Here is a 20,352-nt window from a genome sequence, read left to right as displayed (position 1 = left end):
GAGATGGGCCTAGGACCCATCAATGGTGGCAGCAACATAAATAGGGTCAGAGATTCTCCTGACATGTTGAAAATCCCCAAAGGGATTGTAACTAAATATGAAGATGGTGATGACATCACCAAATGGTTCACAGCTTTTGAGAGGGCTTGTGTAACCAGAAAAGTGAACAGATCTCACTGGGGTGCTCTCCTTTGGGAAATGTTCACAGGAAAGTGTAGGGATAGACTCCTCACACTCTCTGGACAAGATGCAGAATCTTATGACCTCATGAAGGGTACCCTGATTGAGGGCTTTGGATTCTCCACTGAGGAGTACAGGATTAGGTTCAGGGGGGCTCAAAAATCCTCGAGCCAGACCTGGGTTGACTTTGTTGACTACTCAGTGAAAACACTAGATGGTTGGATTCAAGGCAGTGGTGTAAGTAATTATGATGGGCTGTACAATTTATTTGTGAAAGAACACCTGTTAAGTAATTGTTTCAATGATAAACTGCATCAGCATCTGGTAGACCTAGGACCAATTTCTCCCCAAGAATTGGGAAAGAAGGCGGACCATTGGGTCAAGACAAGGGTGTCCAAGACTTCGACAGGGGGTGACCAAAAGAAAGGGGTCACAAAAACTCCCCAGCAGAAGGGTGATGAGACAACCAAAACTAAAAATAGTAAAGAGTCTTCTACAGGCCCCCAAAAACCTGCACAGGAGGGTGGGCCCAGAGCCTCTTCACAAAACAATGGGTACAAGGGTAAAAACTTTGATCCCAAAAAGGCCTGGTGTCATAGCTGTAAACAGCATGGACACCAAACTGGAGACAAGGCCTGTCCCAAGAAGGGTTCCACTCCAAACTCCCATCCAGGTAACACTGGTATGGCTAGTCTCCAAGTGGGATCAACAGTGTGCCCAGAGCAAATCAGGGTTCACACTGAAGCTACTCTAGTTTCTGAGGGTGGGGTGGATTTAGCCACACTAGCTGTCTGGCCGCCTAACATGCAAAAATACAGACAGCAACTCTTAATTAATGGGACTAGAATAGAGGGCCTGAGGGATACAGGTGCCAGTGTCACCATGGTGACAGAGAAACTGGTTTCCCCTGGCCAATACCTGACTGGAAAAACTTACACAGTCACCAACGCTGACAATCAGAGAAAAGTACATCCCATGGCAATGGTTACTTTAGAATGGGGAGGGGTCAATGGCCTGAAACAGGTGGTGGTCTCCTCAAATATCCCAGTGGACTGTCTGCTTGGAAATGACCTGGAGTCCTCAGCATGGGCTGAGGTAGAGCTAAAAACCCATGCAGCAATGCTGGGTATCCCTGAACTGGTGTGTGTGAAAACAAGAGCACAATGCAAGGCACAGGGTGAAAAAGTAGAGCTGGAGTCTGGAAAAATGGCCCAGCCTACCAAGAGAACAGGAAAGTCAGTTGGGAAGCCAACTGCAACACAGCAAAAGAAAGGGAACCTCTCTTCTCAGGAAGAAGTTCTGCCCTCTGAGGGAACTGAGCCTTTGGAGCTTGAACCTTATCAGGTTGAGCTCTTAGGCCCAGGGGGACCCTCCAGGGAAGAGCTGTGTAAGGGACAAGAAACCTGTCCCTCTCTTGAAGGCCTTAGGCAGCAAGCTGCTGAAGAGTCCAAAGGCAAGAAAAATGGAACACATAGGGTCTATTGGGAAGATGGGCTCCTGTACACTGAGGCCAGAGACCCCAAACCTGGTGCCACTAGGAGAGTGGTAGTGCCTCAGCTGTTCAGAGAGTTCATCCTAACATTGGCCCATGACATTCCCCTTGCTGGACATTTGGGACAAACCAAGACGTGGGAGAGGTTAGTCAACCACTTCTACTGGCCCAATATGTCCAACATGGTTAAGGAGTTTTGCCTCTCCTGCCCCACCTGTCAAGCCAGTGGTAAGACAGGTGGGCATCCAAAGGCCCCCCTCATTCCACTTCCAGTGGTGGGGGTGCCCTTTGAAAGAGTGGGTGTGGACATAGTTGGTCCACTGGAACCTCCCACAGCCTCAGGGAATATGTATATCCTGGTAGTAGTGGATCATGCTACCAGATATCCTGAAGCTATTCCCCTTAGGTCGACTACTGCCCCTGCAGTAGCCAAGGCCCTCATTGGTATCTTTACCAGAGTGGGTTTCCCTAAGGAGGTGGTGTCTGACAGAGGTACCAACTTCATGTCAGCATACCTAAAGCACATGTGGAATGAGTGTGGAGTGACTTATAAATTCACTACACCTTACCATCCACAAACTAATGGCTTAGTTGAGAGATTCAACAAGACATTAAAGGGCATGATCATGGGGCTCCCTGAAAAACTCAAAAGGAGATGGGATGTCCTCCTGCCATGTCTGCTTTTCGCTTACAGGGAGGTACCACAGAAGGGAGTAGGGTTCTCACCCTTTGAACTTCTGTTTGGTCATCCTGTAAGGGGACCACTTGCTCTTGTTAAAGAAGGCTGGGAGAGACCTCTCCATGAGCCAAAACAAGACATAGTGGACTATGTACTTGGCCTTCGCTCTAGAATGGCAGAGTACATGGAAAAGGCAACCAAAAACCTTGAGGCCAGCCAACAGCTCCAGAAGTTTTGGTATGACCAAAAGGCTGCACTGGTTGAGTTCCAACCAGGGCAGAAAGTCTGGGTTCTGGAGCCTGTGGCTCCCAGGGCACTCCAGGACAAATGGAGTGGCCCTTACCCAGTGCTAGAGAGGAAGAGTCAGGTCACCTACCTGGTGGACCTGGGCACAAGCAGGAGCCCCAAGAGGGTGATCCATGTGAACCGCCTTAAGCTCTTCCATGACAGGGCTGATGTGAATCTGTTAATGGTAACAGATGAGGATCAGGAGGCAGAGAGTGAACCTCTCCCTGATCTTCTGTCATCAGACCCAAAAGATGGCACAGTAGATGGAGTGATCTACTCAGACACCCTCTCTGGCCAACAGCAAGCTGATTGTAGGAGAGTCCTACAACAGTTTCCTGAGCTGTTCTCCCTAACCCCTGGTCAGACACACCTGTGTACCCATGATGTGGACACAGGAGACAGCATGCCTGTCAAGAACAAAATCTTCAGACAGTCTGACCATGTTAAGGAAAGCATCAAGGTGGAAGTCCACAAGATGCTGGAATTGGGAGTGATTGAGCGCTCTGACAGCCCCTGGGCTAGCCCAGTGGTCTTAGTCCCCAAACCCCACACCAAAGATGGAAAGAAAGAGATGAGGTTTTGTGTGGACTACAGAGGGCTCAACTCTGTCACCAAGACAGATGCCCACCCAATTCCAAGAGCTGATGAGCTCATTGATAAGTTAGGTGCTGCCAAATTTCTAAGTACCTTTGACTTGACAGCAGGGTACTGGCAAATAAAAATGGCACCTGGAGCAAAAGAAAAGACAGCATTCTCCACACCTGATGGGCATTATCAGTTTACTGTTATGCCCTTTGGTTTAAAGAATGCCCCTGCCACCTTCCAAAGGTTGGTGAATCAAGTCCTTGCTGGCTCGGAGTCCTTTAGCACAGCTTATCTTGATGATATTGCTGTCTTTAGCTCCACCTGGCAGGATCACCTGGTCCACCTGAAGAAGGTTTTGAAGGCTCTGCAATCTGCAGGCCTCTCTATCAAGGCATCCAAATGCCAGATAGGGCAGGGAACTGTGGTTTACTTGGGACACCTTGTAGGTGGAGGCCAAGTTCAGCCACTCCAACCCAAGATCCAGACTATTCTGGACTGGGTAGCTCCAAAAACCCAGACTCAAGTCAGGGCATTCCTTGGCTTGACTGGGTATTACAGGAGGTTTGTGAAGGGATATGGATCCATTGTGACAGCCCTCACTGAACTCACCTCCAAGAAAATGCCCAAGAAAGTGAACTGGACTGTGGAATGCCAACAGGCCTTTGACACCCTGAAACAAGCAATGTGCTCAGCACCAGTTCTAAAAGCTCCAGATTATTCTAAGCAGTTCATTGTGCAGACTGATGCCTCTGAACATGGGATAGGGGCAGTTTTGTCCCAAACAAATGATGATGGCCTTGACCAGCCTGTTGCTTTCATTAGCAGGAGGTTACTCCCCAGGGAGCAGCGTTGGAGTGCCATTGAGAGGGAGGCCTTTGCTGTGGTTTGGTCCCTGAAGAAGCTGAGACCATACCTCTTTGGGACTCACTTCCTAGTTCAAACTGACCACAGACCTCTCAAATGGCTGATGCAAATGAAAGGTGAAAATCCTAAACTGTTGAGGTGGTCCATCTCCCTACAGGGAATGGACTTTATAGTGGAACACAGACCTGGGACTGCCCATGCCAATGCAGATGGCCTTTCCAGGTTCTTCCACTTAGAAAATGAAGACTCTCTTGGGAAAGGTTAGTCTCATCCTCTTTCGTTTGGGGGGGGGTTGTGTAAGGAAATGCCTCCTTGGCATGGTTGCCCCCTGACTTTTTGCCTTTGCTGATGCTATGTTTACAATTGAAAGTGTGCTGAGGCCTGCTAACCAGGCCCCAGCACCAGTGTTCTTTCCCTAACCTGTACTTTTGTATCCACAATTGGCAGACCCTGGCATCCAGATAAGTCCCTTGTAACTGGTACTTCTAGTACCAAGGGCCCTGATGCCAAGGAAGGTCTCTAAGGGCTGCAGCATGTCTTATGCCACCCTGGAGACCTCTCACTCAGCACAGACACACTGCTTACCAGCTTGTGTGTGCTAGTGAGGACAAAACGAGTAAGTCGACATGGCACTCCCCTCAGGGTGCCATGCCAGCCTCTCACTGCCTATGCAGTATAGGTAAGACACCCCTCTAGCAGGCCTTACAGCCCTAAGGCAGGGTGCACTATACCATAGGTGAGGGTACCAGTGCATGAGCATGGTACCCCTACAGTGTCTAAACAAAACCTTAGACATTGTAAGTACAGGGTAGCCATAAGAGTATATGGTCTGGGAGTTTGTCAAACACGAACTCCACAGCACCATAATGGCTACACTGAAAACTGGGAAGTTTGGTATCAAACTTCTCAGCACAATAAATGCACACTGATGCCAGTGTACATTTTATTGTAAAATACACCCCAGAGGGCACCTTAGAGGTGCCCCCTGAAACTTAACCGACTATCTGTGTAGGCTGACTAGTTTTAGCAGCCTGCCACAAACCGAGACATGTTGCTGGCCCCATGGGGAGAGTGCCTTTGTCACTCTGAGGCCAGTAACAAAGCCTGCACTGGGTGGAGATGCTAACACCTCTCCCAGGCAGGAATTGTCACACCTGGCGGTGAGCCTCAAAGGCTCACCTCCTTTGTGCCAACCCAGCAGGACACTCCAGCTAGTGGAGTTGCCCGCCCCCTCCGGCCAGGCCCCACTTTTGGCGGCAAGGCCGGAGAAAATAATGAGAAAAACAAGGAGGAGTCACTGGCCAGTCAGGACAGCCCCTAAGGTGTCCTGAGCTGAGGTGACTCTAACTTTTAGAAATCCTCCATCTTGCAGATGGAAGATTCCCCCAATAGGGTTAGGATTGTGACCCCCTCCCCTTGGGAGGAAGCACAAAGAGGGTGTACCCACCCTCAGGGCTAGTAGCCATTGGCTACTAACCCCCCAGACCTAAACACGCCCTTAAATTTAGTATTTAAGGGCTACCCTGAACCCTAGAAAATTTGATTCCTGCAACTACAAGAAGAAGGACTGCCTAGCTGAAAACCCCTGCAGCGGAAGACCAGAAGACGACAACTGCCTTGGCTCCAGAAACTCACCGGCCTGTCTCCTGCCTTCCAAAGATCCTGCTCCAGCGACGCCTTCCAAAGGGACCAGCGACCTCGACATCCTCTGAGGACTGCCCCTGCTTCGAAAAGACAAGAAACTCCCGAGGACAGCGGACCTGCTCCAAGAAAAGCTGCAACTTCGTTTCCAGCAGCTTTAAAGAACCCTGCAAGCTCCCCGCAAGAAGCGTGAGACTTGCAACACTGCACCCGGCGACCCCGACTCGGCTGGTGGCGATCCAACACCTCAGGAGGGACCCCAGGACTACTCTGATACTGTGAGTACCAAAACCTGTCCCCCCTGAGCCCCCACAGCGCCGCCTGCAGAGGGAATCCCGAGGCTTCCCCTGACCGCGACTCTTTGAACCTAAAGTCCCGACGCCTGGGAGAGACCCTGCACCCGCAGCCCCCAGGACCTGAAGGACCGGACTTTCACTGGAGAAGTGACCCCCAGGAGTCCCTCTCCCTTGCCCAAGTGGAGGTTTCCCCGAGGAATCCCCCCCTTGCCTGCCTGCAGCGCGGAAGAGATCCCGAGATCTCTCATAGACTAACATTGAAAACCCGACGCTTGTTTCTACACTGCACCCGGCCGCCCCCGCGCTGCTGAGGGTGAAATTTCTGTGTGGACTTGTGTCCCCCCCGGTGCCCTACAAAACCCCTCTGGTCTGCCCTCCGAAGACGCGGGTACTTACCTGCAAGCAGATCGGAACCGGGGCACCCCCTTCTCTCCATTCTAGCCTATGTGTTTTGGGCACCACTTTGAACTCTGCACCTGACCGGCCCTGAGCTGCTGGTGTGGTGACTTTGGGGTTGCTCTGAACCCCCAACGGTGGGCTACCTTGGACCAAGAACTGAACCCTGTAAGTGTCCTACTTACCTGGTAAAACTAACAAAAACTTACCTCCCCCAGGAACTGTGAAAATTGCACTAAGTGTCCACTTTTGAAACAGCTATTTGACAATAACTTGAAAAGTATACATGCAATTTTGATGATTTGAAGTTCCTAAAGTACTTACCTGCAATACCTTTCGAACAAGATATTACATGTTAAATTTGAACCTGTGGTTCTTAAAATAAACTAAGAAAAGATATTTTTCTATAACAAAACCTATTGGCTGGATTTGTCTCTGAGTGTGTGTACCTCATTTATTGTCTATGTGTATGTACAACAAATGCTTAACACTACTCCTTGGATAAGCCTACTGCTCGACCACACTACCACAAAATAGAGCATTAGTATTATCTCTTTTTACCACTATTTTACCTCTAAGGGGAACCCTTGGACTCTGTGCATGCTATTCCTTACTTTGAAATAGCACATACAGAGCCAACTTCCTACATTGGTGGATCAGCGGTGGGGTACAAGACTTTGCATTTGCTGGACTACTCAGCCAATACCTGATCACACGACAAATTCCAAAATTGACATTAGAAATTGATTTTTGCAATTTGAAAAGTTTTCTAAATTCTTAAAAGACCTGCTAGGGCCTTGTGTTAGATCCTGTTTAGCATTTCTTTTAGAGTTTAAAAGTTTGTTAAAAGTTTGAATTAGATTCTAGAACCAGTTTTAGTTTCTTAAAAAGTATTCCAACTTTTAGAAGCATAATGTCTAGCACAGATGTGAATGTGGTGGAACTCGACACCACACCTTACCTCCATCTACAGATGAGAGAGCTAAGGTCACTCTGTAAACTAAAGAAAATAGCAATGGGCCCCAAACCTACCAAAGTACAGCTCCAGGAGCTTTTGGCAGAGTTTGAAAAGGCCAACCCCTCTGAGGATGGCAACTCAGAGGATGAAGATAGTGACTTGGAGGGAAATTCCCCCCCTCCAGTCCTACTTAGGGAGAGCAGGGCTTCTCAAGCCCTGACTCCACAAATAATAGTCAGAGATGCTGGTTCCCTCACAGGAGGGACCAACAACTCTGAAATCACTGAGGATAACTCCAGTGAAGAGGACATCCAGTTAGCCAGGATGGCCAAAAGATTGGCTTTGGAAAGACAGATCCTAGCCATAGAGAGGGAAAGACAAGAGATGGGCCTAGGACCCATCAATGGTGGCAGCAACATAAATAGGGTCAGAGATTCTCCTGACATGTTGAAAATCCCCAAAGGGATTGTAACTAAATATGAAGATGGTGATGACATCACCAAATGGTTCACAGCTTTTGAGAGGGCTTGTGTAACCAGAAAAGTGAACAGATCTCACTGGGGTGCTCTCCTTTGGGAAATGTTCACAGGAAAGTGTAGGGATAGACTCCTCACACTCTCTGGACAAGATGCAGAATCTTATGACCTCATGAAGGGTACCCTGATTGAGGGCTTTGGATTCTCCACTGAGGAGTACAGGATTAGGTTCAGGGGGGCTCAAAAATCCTCGAGCCAGACCTGGGTTGACTTTGTTGACTACTCAGTGAAAACACTAGATGGTTGGATTCAAGGCAGTGGTGTAAGTAATTATGATGGGCTGTACAATTTATTTGTGAAAGAACACCTGTTAAGTAATTGTTTCAATGATAAACTGCATCAGCATCTGGTAGACCTAGGACCAATTTCTCCCCAAGAATTGGGAAAGAAGGCGGACCATTGGGTCAAGACAAGGGTGTCCAAGACTTCGACAGGGGGTGACCAAAAGAAAGGGGTCACAAAAACTCCCCAGCAGAAGGGTGATGAGACAACCAAAACTAAAAATAGTAAAGAGTCTTCTACAGGCCCCCAAAAACCTGCACAGGAGGGTGGGCCCAGAGCCTCTTCACAAAACAATGGGTACAAGGGTAAAAACTTTGATCCCAAAAAGGCCTGGTGTCATAGCTGTAAACAGCATGGACACCAAACTGGAGACAAGGCCTGTCCCAAGAAGGGTTCCACTCCAAACTCCCATCCAGGTAACACTGGTATGGCTAGTCTCCAAGTGGGATCAACAGTGTGCCCAGAGCAAATCAGGGTTCACACTGAAGCTACTCTAGTTTCTGAGGGTGGGGTGGATTTAGCCACACTAGCTGTCTGGCCGCCTAACATGCAAAAATACAGACAGCAACTCTTAATTAATGGGACTAGAATAGAGGGCCTGAGGGATACAGGTGCCAGTGTCACCATGGTGACAGAGAAACTGGTTTCCCCTGGCCAATACCTGACTGGAAAAACTTACACAGTCACCAACGCTGACAATCAGAGAAAAGTACATCCCATGGCAATGGTTACTTTAGAATGGGGAGGGGTCAATGGCCTGAAACAGGTGGTGGTCTCCTCAAATATCCCAGTGGACTGTCTGCTTGGAAATGACCTGGAGTCCTCAGCATGGGCTGAGGTAGAGCTAAAAACCCATGCAGCAATGCTGGGTATCCCTGAACTGGTGTGTGTGAAAACAAGAGCACAATGCAAGGCACAGGGTGAAAAAGTAGAGCTGGAGTCTGGAAAAATGGCCCAGCCTACCAAGAGAACAGGAAAGTCAGTTGGGAAGCCAACTGCAACACAGCAAAAGAAAGGGAACCTCTCTTCTCAGGAAGAAGTTCTGCCCTCTGAGGGAACTGAGCCTTTGGAGCTTGAACCTTATCAGGTTGAGCTCTTAGGCCCAGGGGGACCCTCCAGGGAAGAGCTGTGTAAGGGACAAGAAACCTGTCCCTCTCTTGAAGGCCTTAGGCAGCAAGCTGCTGAAGAGTCCAAAGGCAAGAAAAATGGAACACATAGGGTCTATTGGGAAGATGGGCTCCTGTACACTGAGGCCAGAGACCCCAAACCTGGTGCCACTAGGAGAGTGGTAGTGCCTCAGCTGTTCAGAGAGTTCATCCTAACATTGGCCCATGACATTCCCCTTGCTGGACATTTGGGACAAACCAAGACGTGGGAGAGGTTAGTCAACCACTTCTACTGGCCCAATATGTCCAACATGGTTAAGGAGTTTTGCCTCTCCTGCCCCACCTGTCAAGCCAGTGGTAAGACAGGTGGGCATCCAAAGGCCCCCCTCATTCCACTTCCAGTGGTGGGGGTGCCCTTTGAAAGAGTGGGTGTGGACATAGTTGGTCCACTGGAACCTCCCACAGCCTCAGGGAATATGTATATCCTGGTAGTAGTGGATCATGCTACCAGATATCCTGAAGCTATTCCCCTTAGGTCGACTACTGCCCCTGCAGTAGCCAAGGCCCTCATTGGTATCTTTACCAGAGTGGGTTTCCCTAAGGAGGTGGTGTCTGACAGAGGTACCAACTTCATGTCAGCATACCTAAAGCACATGTGGAATGAGTGTGGAGTGACTTATAAATTCACTACACCTTACCATCCACAAACTAATGGCTTAGTTGAGAGATTCAACAAGACATTAAAGGGCATGATCATGGGGCTCCCTGAAAAACTCAAAAGGAGATGGGATGTCCTCCTGCCATGTCTGCTTTTCGCTTACAGGGAGGTACCACAGAAGGGAGTAGGGTTCTCACCCTTTGAACTTCTGTTTGGTCATCCTGTAAGGGGACCACTTGCTCTTGTTAAAGAAGGCTGGGAGAGACCTCTCCATGAGCCAAAACAAGACATAGTGGACTATGTACTTGGCCTTCGCTCTAGAATGGCAGAGTACATGGAAAAGGCAACCAAAAACCTTGAGGCCAGCCAACAGCTCCAGAAGTTTTGGTATGACCAAAAGGCTGCACTGGTTGAGTTCCAACCAGGGCAGAAAGTCTGGGTTCTGGAGCCTGTGGCTCCCAGGGCACTCCAGGACAAATGGAGTGGCCCTTACCCAGTGCTAGAGAGGAAGAGTCAGGTCACCTACCTGGTGGACCTGGGCACAAGCAGGAGCCCCAAGAGGGTGATCCATGTGAACCGCCTTAAGCTCTTCCATGACAGGGCTGATGTGAATCTGTTAATGGTAACAGATGAGGATCAGGAGGCAGAGAGTGAACCTCTCCCTGATCTTCTGTCATCAGACCCAAAAGATGGCACAGTAGATGGAGTGATCTACTCAGACACCCTCTCTGGCCAACAGCAAGCTGATTGTAGGAGAGTCCTACAACAGTTTCCTGAGCTGTTCTCCCTAACCCCTGGTCAGACACACCTGTGTACCCATGATGTGGACACAGGAGACAGCATGCCTGTCAAGAACAAAATCTTCAGACAGTCTGACCATGTTAAGGAAAGCATCAAGGTGGAAGTCCACAAGATGCTGGAATTGGGAGTGATTGAGCGCTCTGACAGCCCCTGGGCTAGCCCAGTGGTCTTAGTCCCCAAACCCCACACCAAAGATGGAAAGAAAGAGATGAGGTTTTGTGTGGACTACAGAGGGCTCAACTCTGTCACCAAGACAGATGCCCACCCAATTCCAAGAGCTGATGAGCTCATTGATAAGTTAGGTGCTGCCAAATTTCTAAGTACCTTTGACTTGACAGCAGGGTACTGGCAAATAAAAATGGCACCTGGAGCAAAAGAAAAGACAGCATTCTCCACACCTGATGGGCATTATCAGTTTACTGTTATGCCCTTTGGTTTAAAGAATGCCCCTGCCACCTTCCAAAGGTTGGTGAATCAAGTCCTTGCTGGCTCGGAGTCCTTTAGCACAGCTTATCTTGATGATATTGCTGTCTTTAGCTCCACCTGGCAGGATCACCTGGTCCACCTGAAGAAGGTTTTGAAGGCTCTGCAATCTGCAGGCCTCTCTATCAAGGCATCCAAATGCCAGATAGGGCAGGGAACTGTGGTTTACTTGGGACACCTTGTAGGTGGAGGCCAAGTTCAGCCACTCCAACCCAAGATCCAGACTATTCTGGACTGGGTAGCTCCAAAAACCCAGACTCAAGTCAGGGCATTCCTTGGCTTGACTGGGTATTACAGGAGGTTTGTGAAGGGATATGGATCCATTGTGACAGCCCTCACTGAACTCACCTCCAAGAAAATGCCCAAGAAAGTGAACTGGACTGTGGAATGCCAACAGGCCTTTGACACCCTGAAACAAGCAATGTGCTCAGCACCAGTTCTAAAAGCTCCAGATTATTCTAAGCAGTTCATTGTGCAGACTGATGCCTCTGAACATGGGATAGGGGCAGTTTTGTCCCAAACAAATGATGATGGCCTTGACCAGCCTGTTGCTTTCATTAGCAGGAGGTTACTCCCCAGGGAGCAGCGTTGGAGTGCCATTGAGAGGGAGGCCTTTGCTGTGGTTTGGTCCCTGAAGAAGCTGAGACCATACCTCTTTGGGACTCACTTCCTAGTTCAAACTGACCACAGACCTCTCAAATGGCTGATGCAAATGAAAGGTGAAAATCCTAAACTGTTGAGGTGGTCCATCTCCCTACAGGGAATGGACTTTATAGTGGAACACAGACCTGGGACTGCCCATGCCAATGCAGATGGCCTTTCCAGGTTCTTCCACTTAGAAAATGAAGACTCTCTTGGGAAAGGTTAGTCTCATCCTCTTTCGTTTGGGGGGGGGTTGTGTAAGGAAATGCCTCCTTGGCATGGTTGCCCCCTGACTTTTTGCCTTTGCTGATGCTATGTTTACAATTGAAAGTGTGCTGAGGCCTGCTAACCAGGCCCCAGCACCAGTGTTCTTTCCCTAACCTGTACTTTTGTATCCACAATTGGCAGACCCTGGCATCCAGATAAGTCCCTTGTAACTGGTACTTCTAGTACCAAGGGCCCTGATGCCAAGGAAGGTCTCTAAGGGCTGCAGCATGTCTTATGCCACCCTGGAGACCTCTCACTCAGCACAGACACACTGCTTACCAGCTTGTGTGTGCTAGTGAGGACAAAACGAGTAAGTCGACATGGCACTCCCCTCAGGGTGCCATGCCAGCCTCTCACTGCCTATGCAGTATAGGTAAGACACCCCTCTAGCAGGCCTTACAGCCCTAAGGCAGGGTGCACTATACCATAGGTGAGGGTACCAGTGCATGAGCATGGTACCCCTACAGTGTCTAAACAAAACCTTAGACATTGTAAGTACAGGGTAGCCATAAGAGTATATGGTCTGGGAGTTTGTCAAACACGAACTCCACAGCACCATAATGGCTACACTGAAAACTGGGAAGTTTGGTATCAAACTTCTCAGCACAATAAATGCACACTGATGCCAGTGTACATTTTATTGTAAAATACACCCCAGAGGGCACCTTAGAGGTGCCCCCTGAAACTTAACCGACTATCTGTGTAGGCTGACTAGTTTTAGCAGCCTGCCACAAACCGAGACATGTTGCTGGCCCCATGGGGAGAGTGCCTTTGTCACTCTGAGGCCAGTAACAAAGCCTGCACTGGGTGGAGATGCTAACACCTCTCCCAGGCAGGAATTGTCACACCTGGCGGTGAGCCTCAAAGGCTCACCTCCTTTGTGCCAACCCAGCAGGACACTCCAGCTAGTGGAGTTGCCCGCCCCCTCCGGCCAGGCCCCACTTTTGGCGGCAAGGCCGGAGAAAATAATGAGAAAAACAAGGAGGAGTCACTGGCCAGTCAGGACAGCCCCTAAGGTGTCCTGAGCTGAGGTGACTCTAACTTTTAGAAATCCTCCATCTTGCAGATGGAAGATTCCCCCAATAGGGTTAGGATTGTGACCCCCTCCCCTTGGGAGGAAGCACAAAGAGGGTGTACCCACCCTCAGGGCTAGTAGCCATTGGCTACTAACCCCCCAGACCTAAACACGCCCTTAAATTTAGTATTTAAGGGCTACCCTGAACCCTAGAAAATTAGATTCCTGCAACTACAAGAAGAAGGACTGCCTAGCTGAAAACCCCTGCAGCGGAAGACCAGAAGACGACAACTGCCTTGGCTCCAGAAACTCACCGGCCTGTCTCCTGCCTTCCAAAGATCCTGCTCCAGCGACGCCTTCCAAAGGGACCAGCGACCTCGACATCCTCTGAGGACTGCCCCTGCTTCGAAAAGACAAGAAACTCCCGAGGACAGCGGACCTGCTCCAAGAAAAGCTGCAACTTCGTTTCCAGCAGCTTTAAAGAACCCTGCAAGCTCCCCGCAAGAAGCGTGAGACTTGCAACACTGCACCCGGCGACCCCGACTCGGCTGGTGGCGATCCAACACCTCAGGAGGGACCCCAGGACTACTCTGATACTGTGAGTACCAAAACCTGTCCCCCCTGAGCCCCCACAGCGCCGCCTGCAGAGGGAATCCCGAGGCTTCCCCTGACCGCGACTCTTTGAACCTAAAGTCCCGACGCCTGGGAGAGACCCTGCACCCGCAGCCCCCAGGACCTGAAGGACCGGACTTTCACTGGAGAAGTGACCCCCAGGAGTCCCTCTCCCTTGCCCAAGTGGAGGTTTCCCCGAGGAATCCCCCCCTTGCCTGCCTGCAGCGCGGAAGAGATCCCGAGATCTCTCATAGACTAACATTGAAAACCCGACGCTTGTTTCTACACTGCACCCGGCCGCCCCCGCGCTGCTGAGGGTGAAATTTCTGTGTGGACTTGTGTCCCCCCCGGTGCCCTACAAAACCCCTCTGGTCTGCCCTCCGAAGACGCGGGTACTTACCTGCAAGCAGATCGGAACCGGGGCACCCCCTTCTCTCCATTCTAGCCTATGTGTTTTGGGCACCACTTTGAACTCTGCACCTGACCGGCCCTGAGCTGCTGGTGTGGTGACTTTGGGGTTGCTCTGAACCCCCAGCGGTGGGCTACCTTGGACCAAGAACTGAACCCTGTAAGTGTCCTACTTACCTGGTAAAACTAACAAAAACTTACCTCCCCCAGGAACTGTGAAAATTGCACTAAGTGTCCACTTTTGAAACAGCTATTTGACAATAACTTGAAAAGTATACATGCAATTTTGATGATTTGAAGTTCCTAAAGTACTTACCTGCAATACCTTTCGAACAAGATATTACATGTTAAATTTGAACCTGTGGTTCTTAAAATAAACTAAGAAAAGATATTTTTCTATAACAAAACCTATTGGCTGGATTTGTCTCTGAGTGTGTGTACCTCATTTATTGTCTATGTGTATGTACAACAAATGCTTAACACTACTCCTTGGATAAGCCTACTGCTCGACCACACTACCACAAAATAGAGCATTAGTATTATCTCTTTTTACCACTATTTTACCTCTAAGGGGAACCCTTGGACTCTGTGCATGCTATTCCTTACTTTGAAATAGCACATACAGAGCCAACTTCCTACAGGGAACTTTTGATGGTTCTGTGTGAATTTGGAACAGGAGTAGAACTCAATCTAGATTATGCTCCAAAACTAGTTTTATATCTCTAGGTGTGATTAAGCCCAAATATTTGAACTAGCTTGTGCAACCTGCAAGTGGCATTCAGCTAGTGTCCCAATTTCACACCTCTTGCTTGGAAAGAGGGCTGATTTGCTAATTAAAATGGATATCAGCATGGGTATGAACTACAGGGATTTGCTAGGTTTGGAATGTTGGCACATAACAAATGACTTCCCCATAAAGCTCAGTCCTGTGTTACTATTCATGGATTCAGCTGAACCCTCTGAAGAGAGGGTCTCACCTAGTCCAGCAGCTTGATGTCTACAGACAGGGCAAATACCCATGGGGAGAGGCAGCATCCCTGCCTATTTCTACTACCCACCGAAAATGTTGGTGTGTATTAACTATCTGTGTATAATAATCTTATCCACTTTAGATATCTATGGTCTAGGTTCATTGCTATGCTCACCCTAGAGACAATGTAATTTTCAGCCTCTACTGACACTACAACATGTGGGTTCAACAACTTAAACTGTTCCAAGGAGTTTTGCAGTTGATGAAGGTTAATTCTGGTCGACATCCTGGGTAATATGAGTCCAGACCGATCTGGGCTGACTGATTAGATATAGAATGTCACAAAATAGGCACAAAAGCCTTCCACCTGGCTTTGAGTCCAGAGAGGTCAAGAATGGAATGAGCACGGAGGCTCGCACCTAATACATCTAAGCTTATTGATTGCACACTTATGGTCACTGTGGGAAGGTTACAGAACTGTGAAGGTCTTCAGAGTCTTGTATTTGTTTAGTATAAGGCACCTTTCCAACACACCATCAAACATTCTTGCAAGGTCTTCCAACAATGTTTGCTATTTAAGAAAACCCACCTCTCAATCTCCTCCCTTATCTCTTTATTTACCTTGTGCCTCAGTCGCGCCAAGCCTCCAGAGTTCCAGACGATCTGGGAACTGGAAGAGAAGCAGCTGAGCCTTCCTTGCACAGCAAACTAAGCGGTGCTTAAAAAAACAAAAAAACAAACAAAAAAAACATTATTTCAGACAAATAACGGTCTTTTGCCCTCACACAACTAATTGTTCCTGCTGCAAAATATCTAGCAACAGTTGCCCAGTCTTTTATCAGCGTTTAATACCACTTGTCTCTTCTACAGCCCATAAATGACCAACTCTCAATGTGCAGAAGTAGAAACTTACATGTGGGAAGGTTATTTTTCGCAGGGCAGCATCATAGTTCTTGGACAGCACTTTTTCCATTAGTGGGCGAATGACCAAATTAGCGTCCAGACCTTGAGAGTAAGTTACAAGATGATTAAACATAGGCAAATCAAATACAAAAAAAAAGAAGAAAAAGTTAGAAATAAACTACGTACTATATAAAATGATTAACATGTACCATGGTGCAAAATTATATTAAGATACTCACTGTAAATGAGGCAGTCGGATGTGGCCAACACATTATCATTTGAAAATTATGGACTATGGGAGAAGGTACTTAAATACTTGAAGTGCTGCAATTAAACTGTCCCAGAGATGTCCTGAACTATATCGCTAGAGATTGGAGCCTAATGCTCCTTTTTCTCAAGACAGCTGAGACCTCTGTTCGTCTGTATAGATGGGTTCTCTCTTCACAGTGCACATAAGAGGTTTCCTTGACAGGCAGGAACTTACAGAGCAATAACGACAACCGGTCAAAGAATTCATCAGCCTGCATACGACAGCTCTTGTGCACGCCAGACTTTCCTCTGTTCCTTCCACAAACATTATAGCTGAATCTAATTTTGCTGCCGGCTGCTACACTCCACTGTTTTGGACATATCCCTACCAATAACTTTATCATCACCATGAAACTAGGAACATCATAAGGAGGGTTTCTCCTTGAACTCTGTTGCCTCCCTTCCCCCAAGCAGCATCCTTTCTAGGCATTTAAGGGTGAGTTCAGCGTGTAAGCTCCACAGGTTTACCTTTCTATAGCATTCAATTAGGGACACCAATTTCCACGCAAGACGTGTGTGAGAATTATTAATAATATTGCCATTGAGTAACAATCCAGGCATCCAATTCAGACCTGATTCACCAGCCTAACTCGATAAGTAACCAGAGAAAGCGTAGTGACCATATTCTCAAACGTAAGCCTAATGGTGCATTTTACAAAACCTTCTCATTACTTGACAGCACAAATGGAGACTAATAAACTGATTTTGTATAGCACTGCATACCACACTTCTGCCCTTTACTAGCACTTTAAATAAAATATACTATTATTACACATGAATGTTACTCAATTTATTTTAGTGACCTTGGAACGATTGCAGGCTGTTTTCGACTTGCAAGAGCTTGAACTTGTGATATGATCTAGAGATCACATCTGATGGTAGATGACGAGGAATGAAAGCAAATCAGTGGATATCAGTGTGATCAATCAAGTACTGACAGAGTTAAAAATCAATCAGGCAGACAGTGGGAGAAATACTAGGACCTAAAAGAATCTACAGAAACAGCAAACTATAACTCTAGAGTCTAGACCATGCCGATTCCTCTTACTGTCAAATCCTCTCCACCCCCCCCGCATTCCGATCCCATTTTCTTCTTTTTTTTTCCCACTTTCTGTTATCTTCTTGATTGTCACTCACAAACAATTTGATTTGTGGTGCGAGGATTACAAGTAACAAGAATAACATGCATCTTCACTCTTTCAATTCCCTCAAGTTTCCTTCCTTCTTTTCTTTTTAGAGCAGTACTTTGAAGCAGTCAACATGGGTTTGCTCAACTATGCTCCTAGAGTTATTTGTAGGGAGAAGATTTGCTCAGCTGAATGTAAGAAATCTCTTTGAGGGCATGTCTGAAAAGGCTTCTTTGGGCTAAGTTTGAAACAGACACTTTAGAGAAGTATTTTGGAGAAGGTGTCTTGAAAAAGCCTGTAACTCTTGCTCATGAATAGGATAAAATGAAGACTGTGGGTTTAATGATAAAATAGTTACAAAGCAGCTTAGCATAAATTAGTTACGAAGCAGCCTAGCATGTGACAAGGGTTTTTACTGCAACAGTGCAGGTCTGTACTGTCACAAAACCATCTTTCTTTGTAACCTTGGTGAAGAGCTCTTGAGCCACATCAGTTATATTTTCTGTATTCACTTAGTTTTTTTTTTTTAGATATTCAATCCTTAAATTCTCATGAAGAAGGACGATGTTACTTACCCCGTAAGCATCTGTTTGTGACATTTAGGGCCAGAGGTACAAAGGCTTTTACCGACCTGTAAAAATGCCTTTTGGCATGATTCATCCCCATTTCACGAGTCAGTAACCTAATACCCACTCGCAAAATGTGTTTGTGACTGGGAATGTGGTCGCAAAACATTCGTATTTACCATCAGCTTCAAGATGGTGGTAATCCATACCCAAATGGGAAGGGATCCCCAAGGGACCGCTTACCCTTTGTTAATGGTAGTGAAAAAAAATTCAAAACAGGCAGTGGTCCCACAGACCACTGCCTGCCCTGAGAAAATGAAAAGAAATCGTGCACACATGATCTGAGGGTGCAGTCTCCCTTTTTTTTTTTTTTTTTAAATCAACTCTAGGGTTGATAACCTGAGAGCGAACCGGTTCTTTAAAAATAGCATCAGCATAATGAAGCATGCTCGGGCATGGGGAAAAAAAATAAATTCTTGTTCAATGGTGTCCCTGTGAAGCTCGACATTGTGGAAGGTGGCTGCTCTAGCAATCACCTGTTGGTAGGTTGTAGCATCCTCTGGTGGTGAAGGTCTGGATCCGTAGAGAGAATAGGGCGAGGGTCATATGAATCGCAGGGATGTGGGTCCTGGTGTGTGTCACCTAAGTCTCCCTCACTGAGTAACGGGTAATCTTGTGGTGTAACATCTGCTGCAGTAGGAGAGGTGGGTGAATGAGGAGGGTGGAGGAGAGGTAGATGGTGGTAAGGTAGTGGATGAGGAGGAGGAGGAGGAGGAGGAGGAGGAGGAGGAAAAAGAGGAGGAGGAAAAGGCTTGTGAATGGTGATCTTCATTGGAGGTTGTGATGTGTCCAGAGACTAAGGAAAAGACAATTTTCTTTCGGAGGTGACGTGGGGGGGAATGCAATGATGGGTCCTGTACTCTCTTGGATGTGAATGCGCACTGACAAGCGTCTATGGTCTCTAAAATGGGTTCAACTGGAGATGGTGGAATGAAGATTGACTACAGTCTTTTGGTTGTGAAGAAGTTGAATCCCTTGTTGTCGGCACCGAAGATTTCAATCAGTGCCCTTTTGTCGGTACCGAAGCTGAGGTGGTGCTTGTCCGGCTTGGTGTCAAAGTGGTCGGTGCCAAGGTTTGCGGTGGAATGTGACTGCTGTCTTGGACTGAAGATGTTGAGGTTGACGCTGAAGAAGTTGACTTGGTCTTGGTGATTTTCAGTCCCGAGCCAGAAGGTGGGCCATCCAAGCCAGTTTTTCAGAGCCCGCCATGACCTGAAGGCAGTGGCGGCACAGCAACCTCAGTAAAGGGTCTTTTGGAAGTTTTAGAGGGGGCAGAATGGGTAACGGTGCTCAAAGGGTGCACCGGCGTGACTTTTTGGCTTTCGATGTCAGACTGGATATCGTTGTCAGAGTCCTGGATGGAGAAGGCCTCCTCCTGTTCTGGCTCCTCCTGGGTGTGCTCTGCCCCAAAGATGTCTAGAGCATATTACAGGGTCTTGTGAGCCATCTCAAGTAGATGAGCCCTCTGGCCCGAAGCGTCTTTTTTGACCAGAAGGTTCTGCAGTCGTCACAGGTGGCTTTTTGATGGTCAGGGGAGAGGCACAGATTACACACCAGATGCTGGTTAGAGGAAAGGAAACAGTCAGGTAGTCCAATGCAACACAAAAAGGAGGAATACTGCTGGACTGTCACAGAAAAACAAAGACAGACTAACTTAGCTGCATTTATTTGGGCTCAGTATCTCGTGTCACTTGCGAGAAGTCGTCATTATGTCACTAGTGACCTAAAGTACAAAATGTATAGCAATGTTAAAAATATGGGTTATTGGTGAAATGTTGATCACTGGAACAAAAATACTAGCATAACAATTTCAACAGCGAAGCACCGCACCTTTGTGATTCTGTACTTTGCCTTTTGGATGTATAGAAAATGCATACAATTAGCAGGAAAAATCATTGATAATCACCATGTGGTCAAAATTTGGCTCGTTTGGCATTTTCAGGACTATTTAATTGCCTTTGCCCAATTCTTCAACATGCATCCCAGCACAAAACTCCAGATGTATGCTACATGCCCCTGTCAGATCCATATTAGACATCATAAAAAGCATCTCACAAAACTGTAGTGTTTAACTCACCCAGGCAAATACCATACCCCAACAATCAAAACTTCAGAAAAGCATACTATGGGTTGATAACCATTAATTAACAGACCTCAAAAAATGTGCCTACAGATAGAAGTACTCTCGTGTGTGACAATGGCCTATCAGCATTAGAATTTGTATGATG

At 47.5% G+C, this 20,352-nt stretch overlaps 1 protein-coding gene across 4 annotated transcripts in view; it reads right to left on the bottom strand.

The window, feature by feature from the left end:
- The window catches only part of UTP4 (UTP4 small subunit processome component), a 200,902-nt gene that overhangs the window by 115,916 nt on the left and 64,634 nt on the right, over window positions 1-20,352 (bottom strand). For all 4 annotated transcript variants that reach the window (XM_069218642.1, XM_069218643.1, XM_069218641.1 and 1 more), the window contains 2 exons: window positions 16,073-16,164; window positions 15,781-15,877 (listed from right to left, as the gene is read on the bottom strand). In XM_069218642.1, the coding sequence (XP_069074743.1) occupies window positions 15,781-15,877; window positions 16,073-16,164 (189 nt within the window). The remainder of the gene's footprint in view (window positions 1-15,780; window positions 15,878-16,072; window positions 16,165-20,352) is intronic.

This window comes from Pleurodeles waltl, chromosome 12, assembly GCF_031143425.1.
Source record: "Pleurodeles waltl isolate 20211129_DDA chromosome 12, aPleWal1.hap1.20221129, whole genome shotgun sequence".
NCBI classification, from domain to species: domain Eukaryota; kingdom Metazoa; phylum Chordata; class Amphibia; order Caudata; family Salamandridae; genus Pleurodeles; species Pleurodeles waltl.
This window is presented reverse-complemented; position numbering and strand designations above follow the sequence as displayed.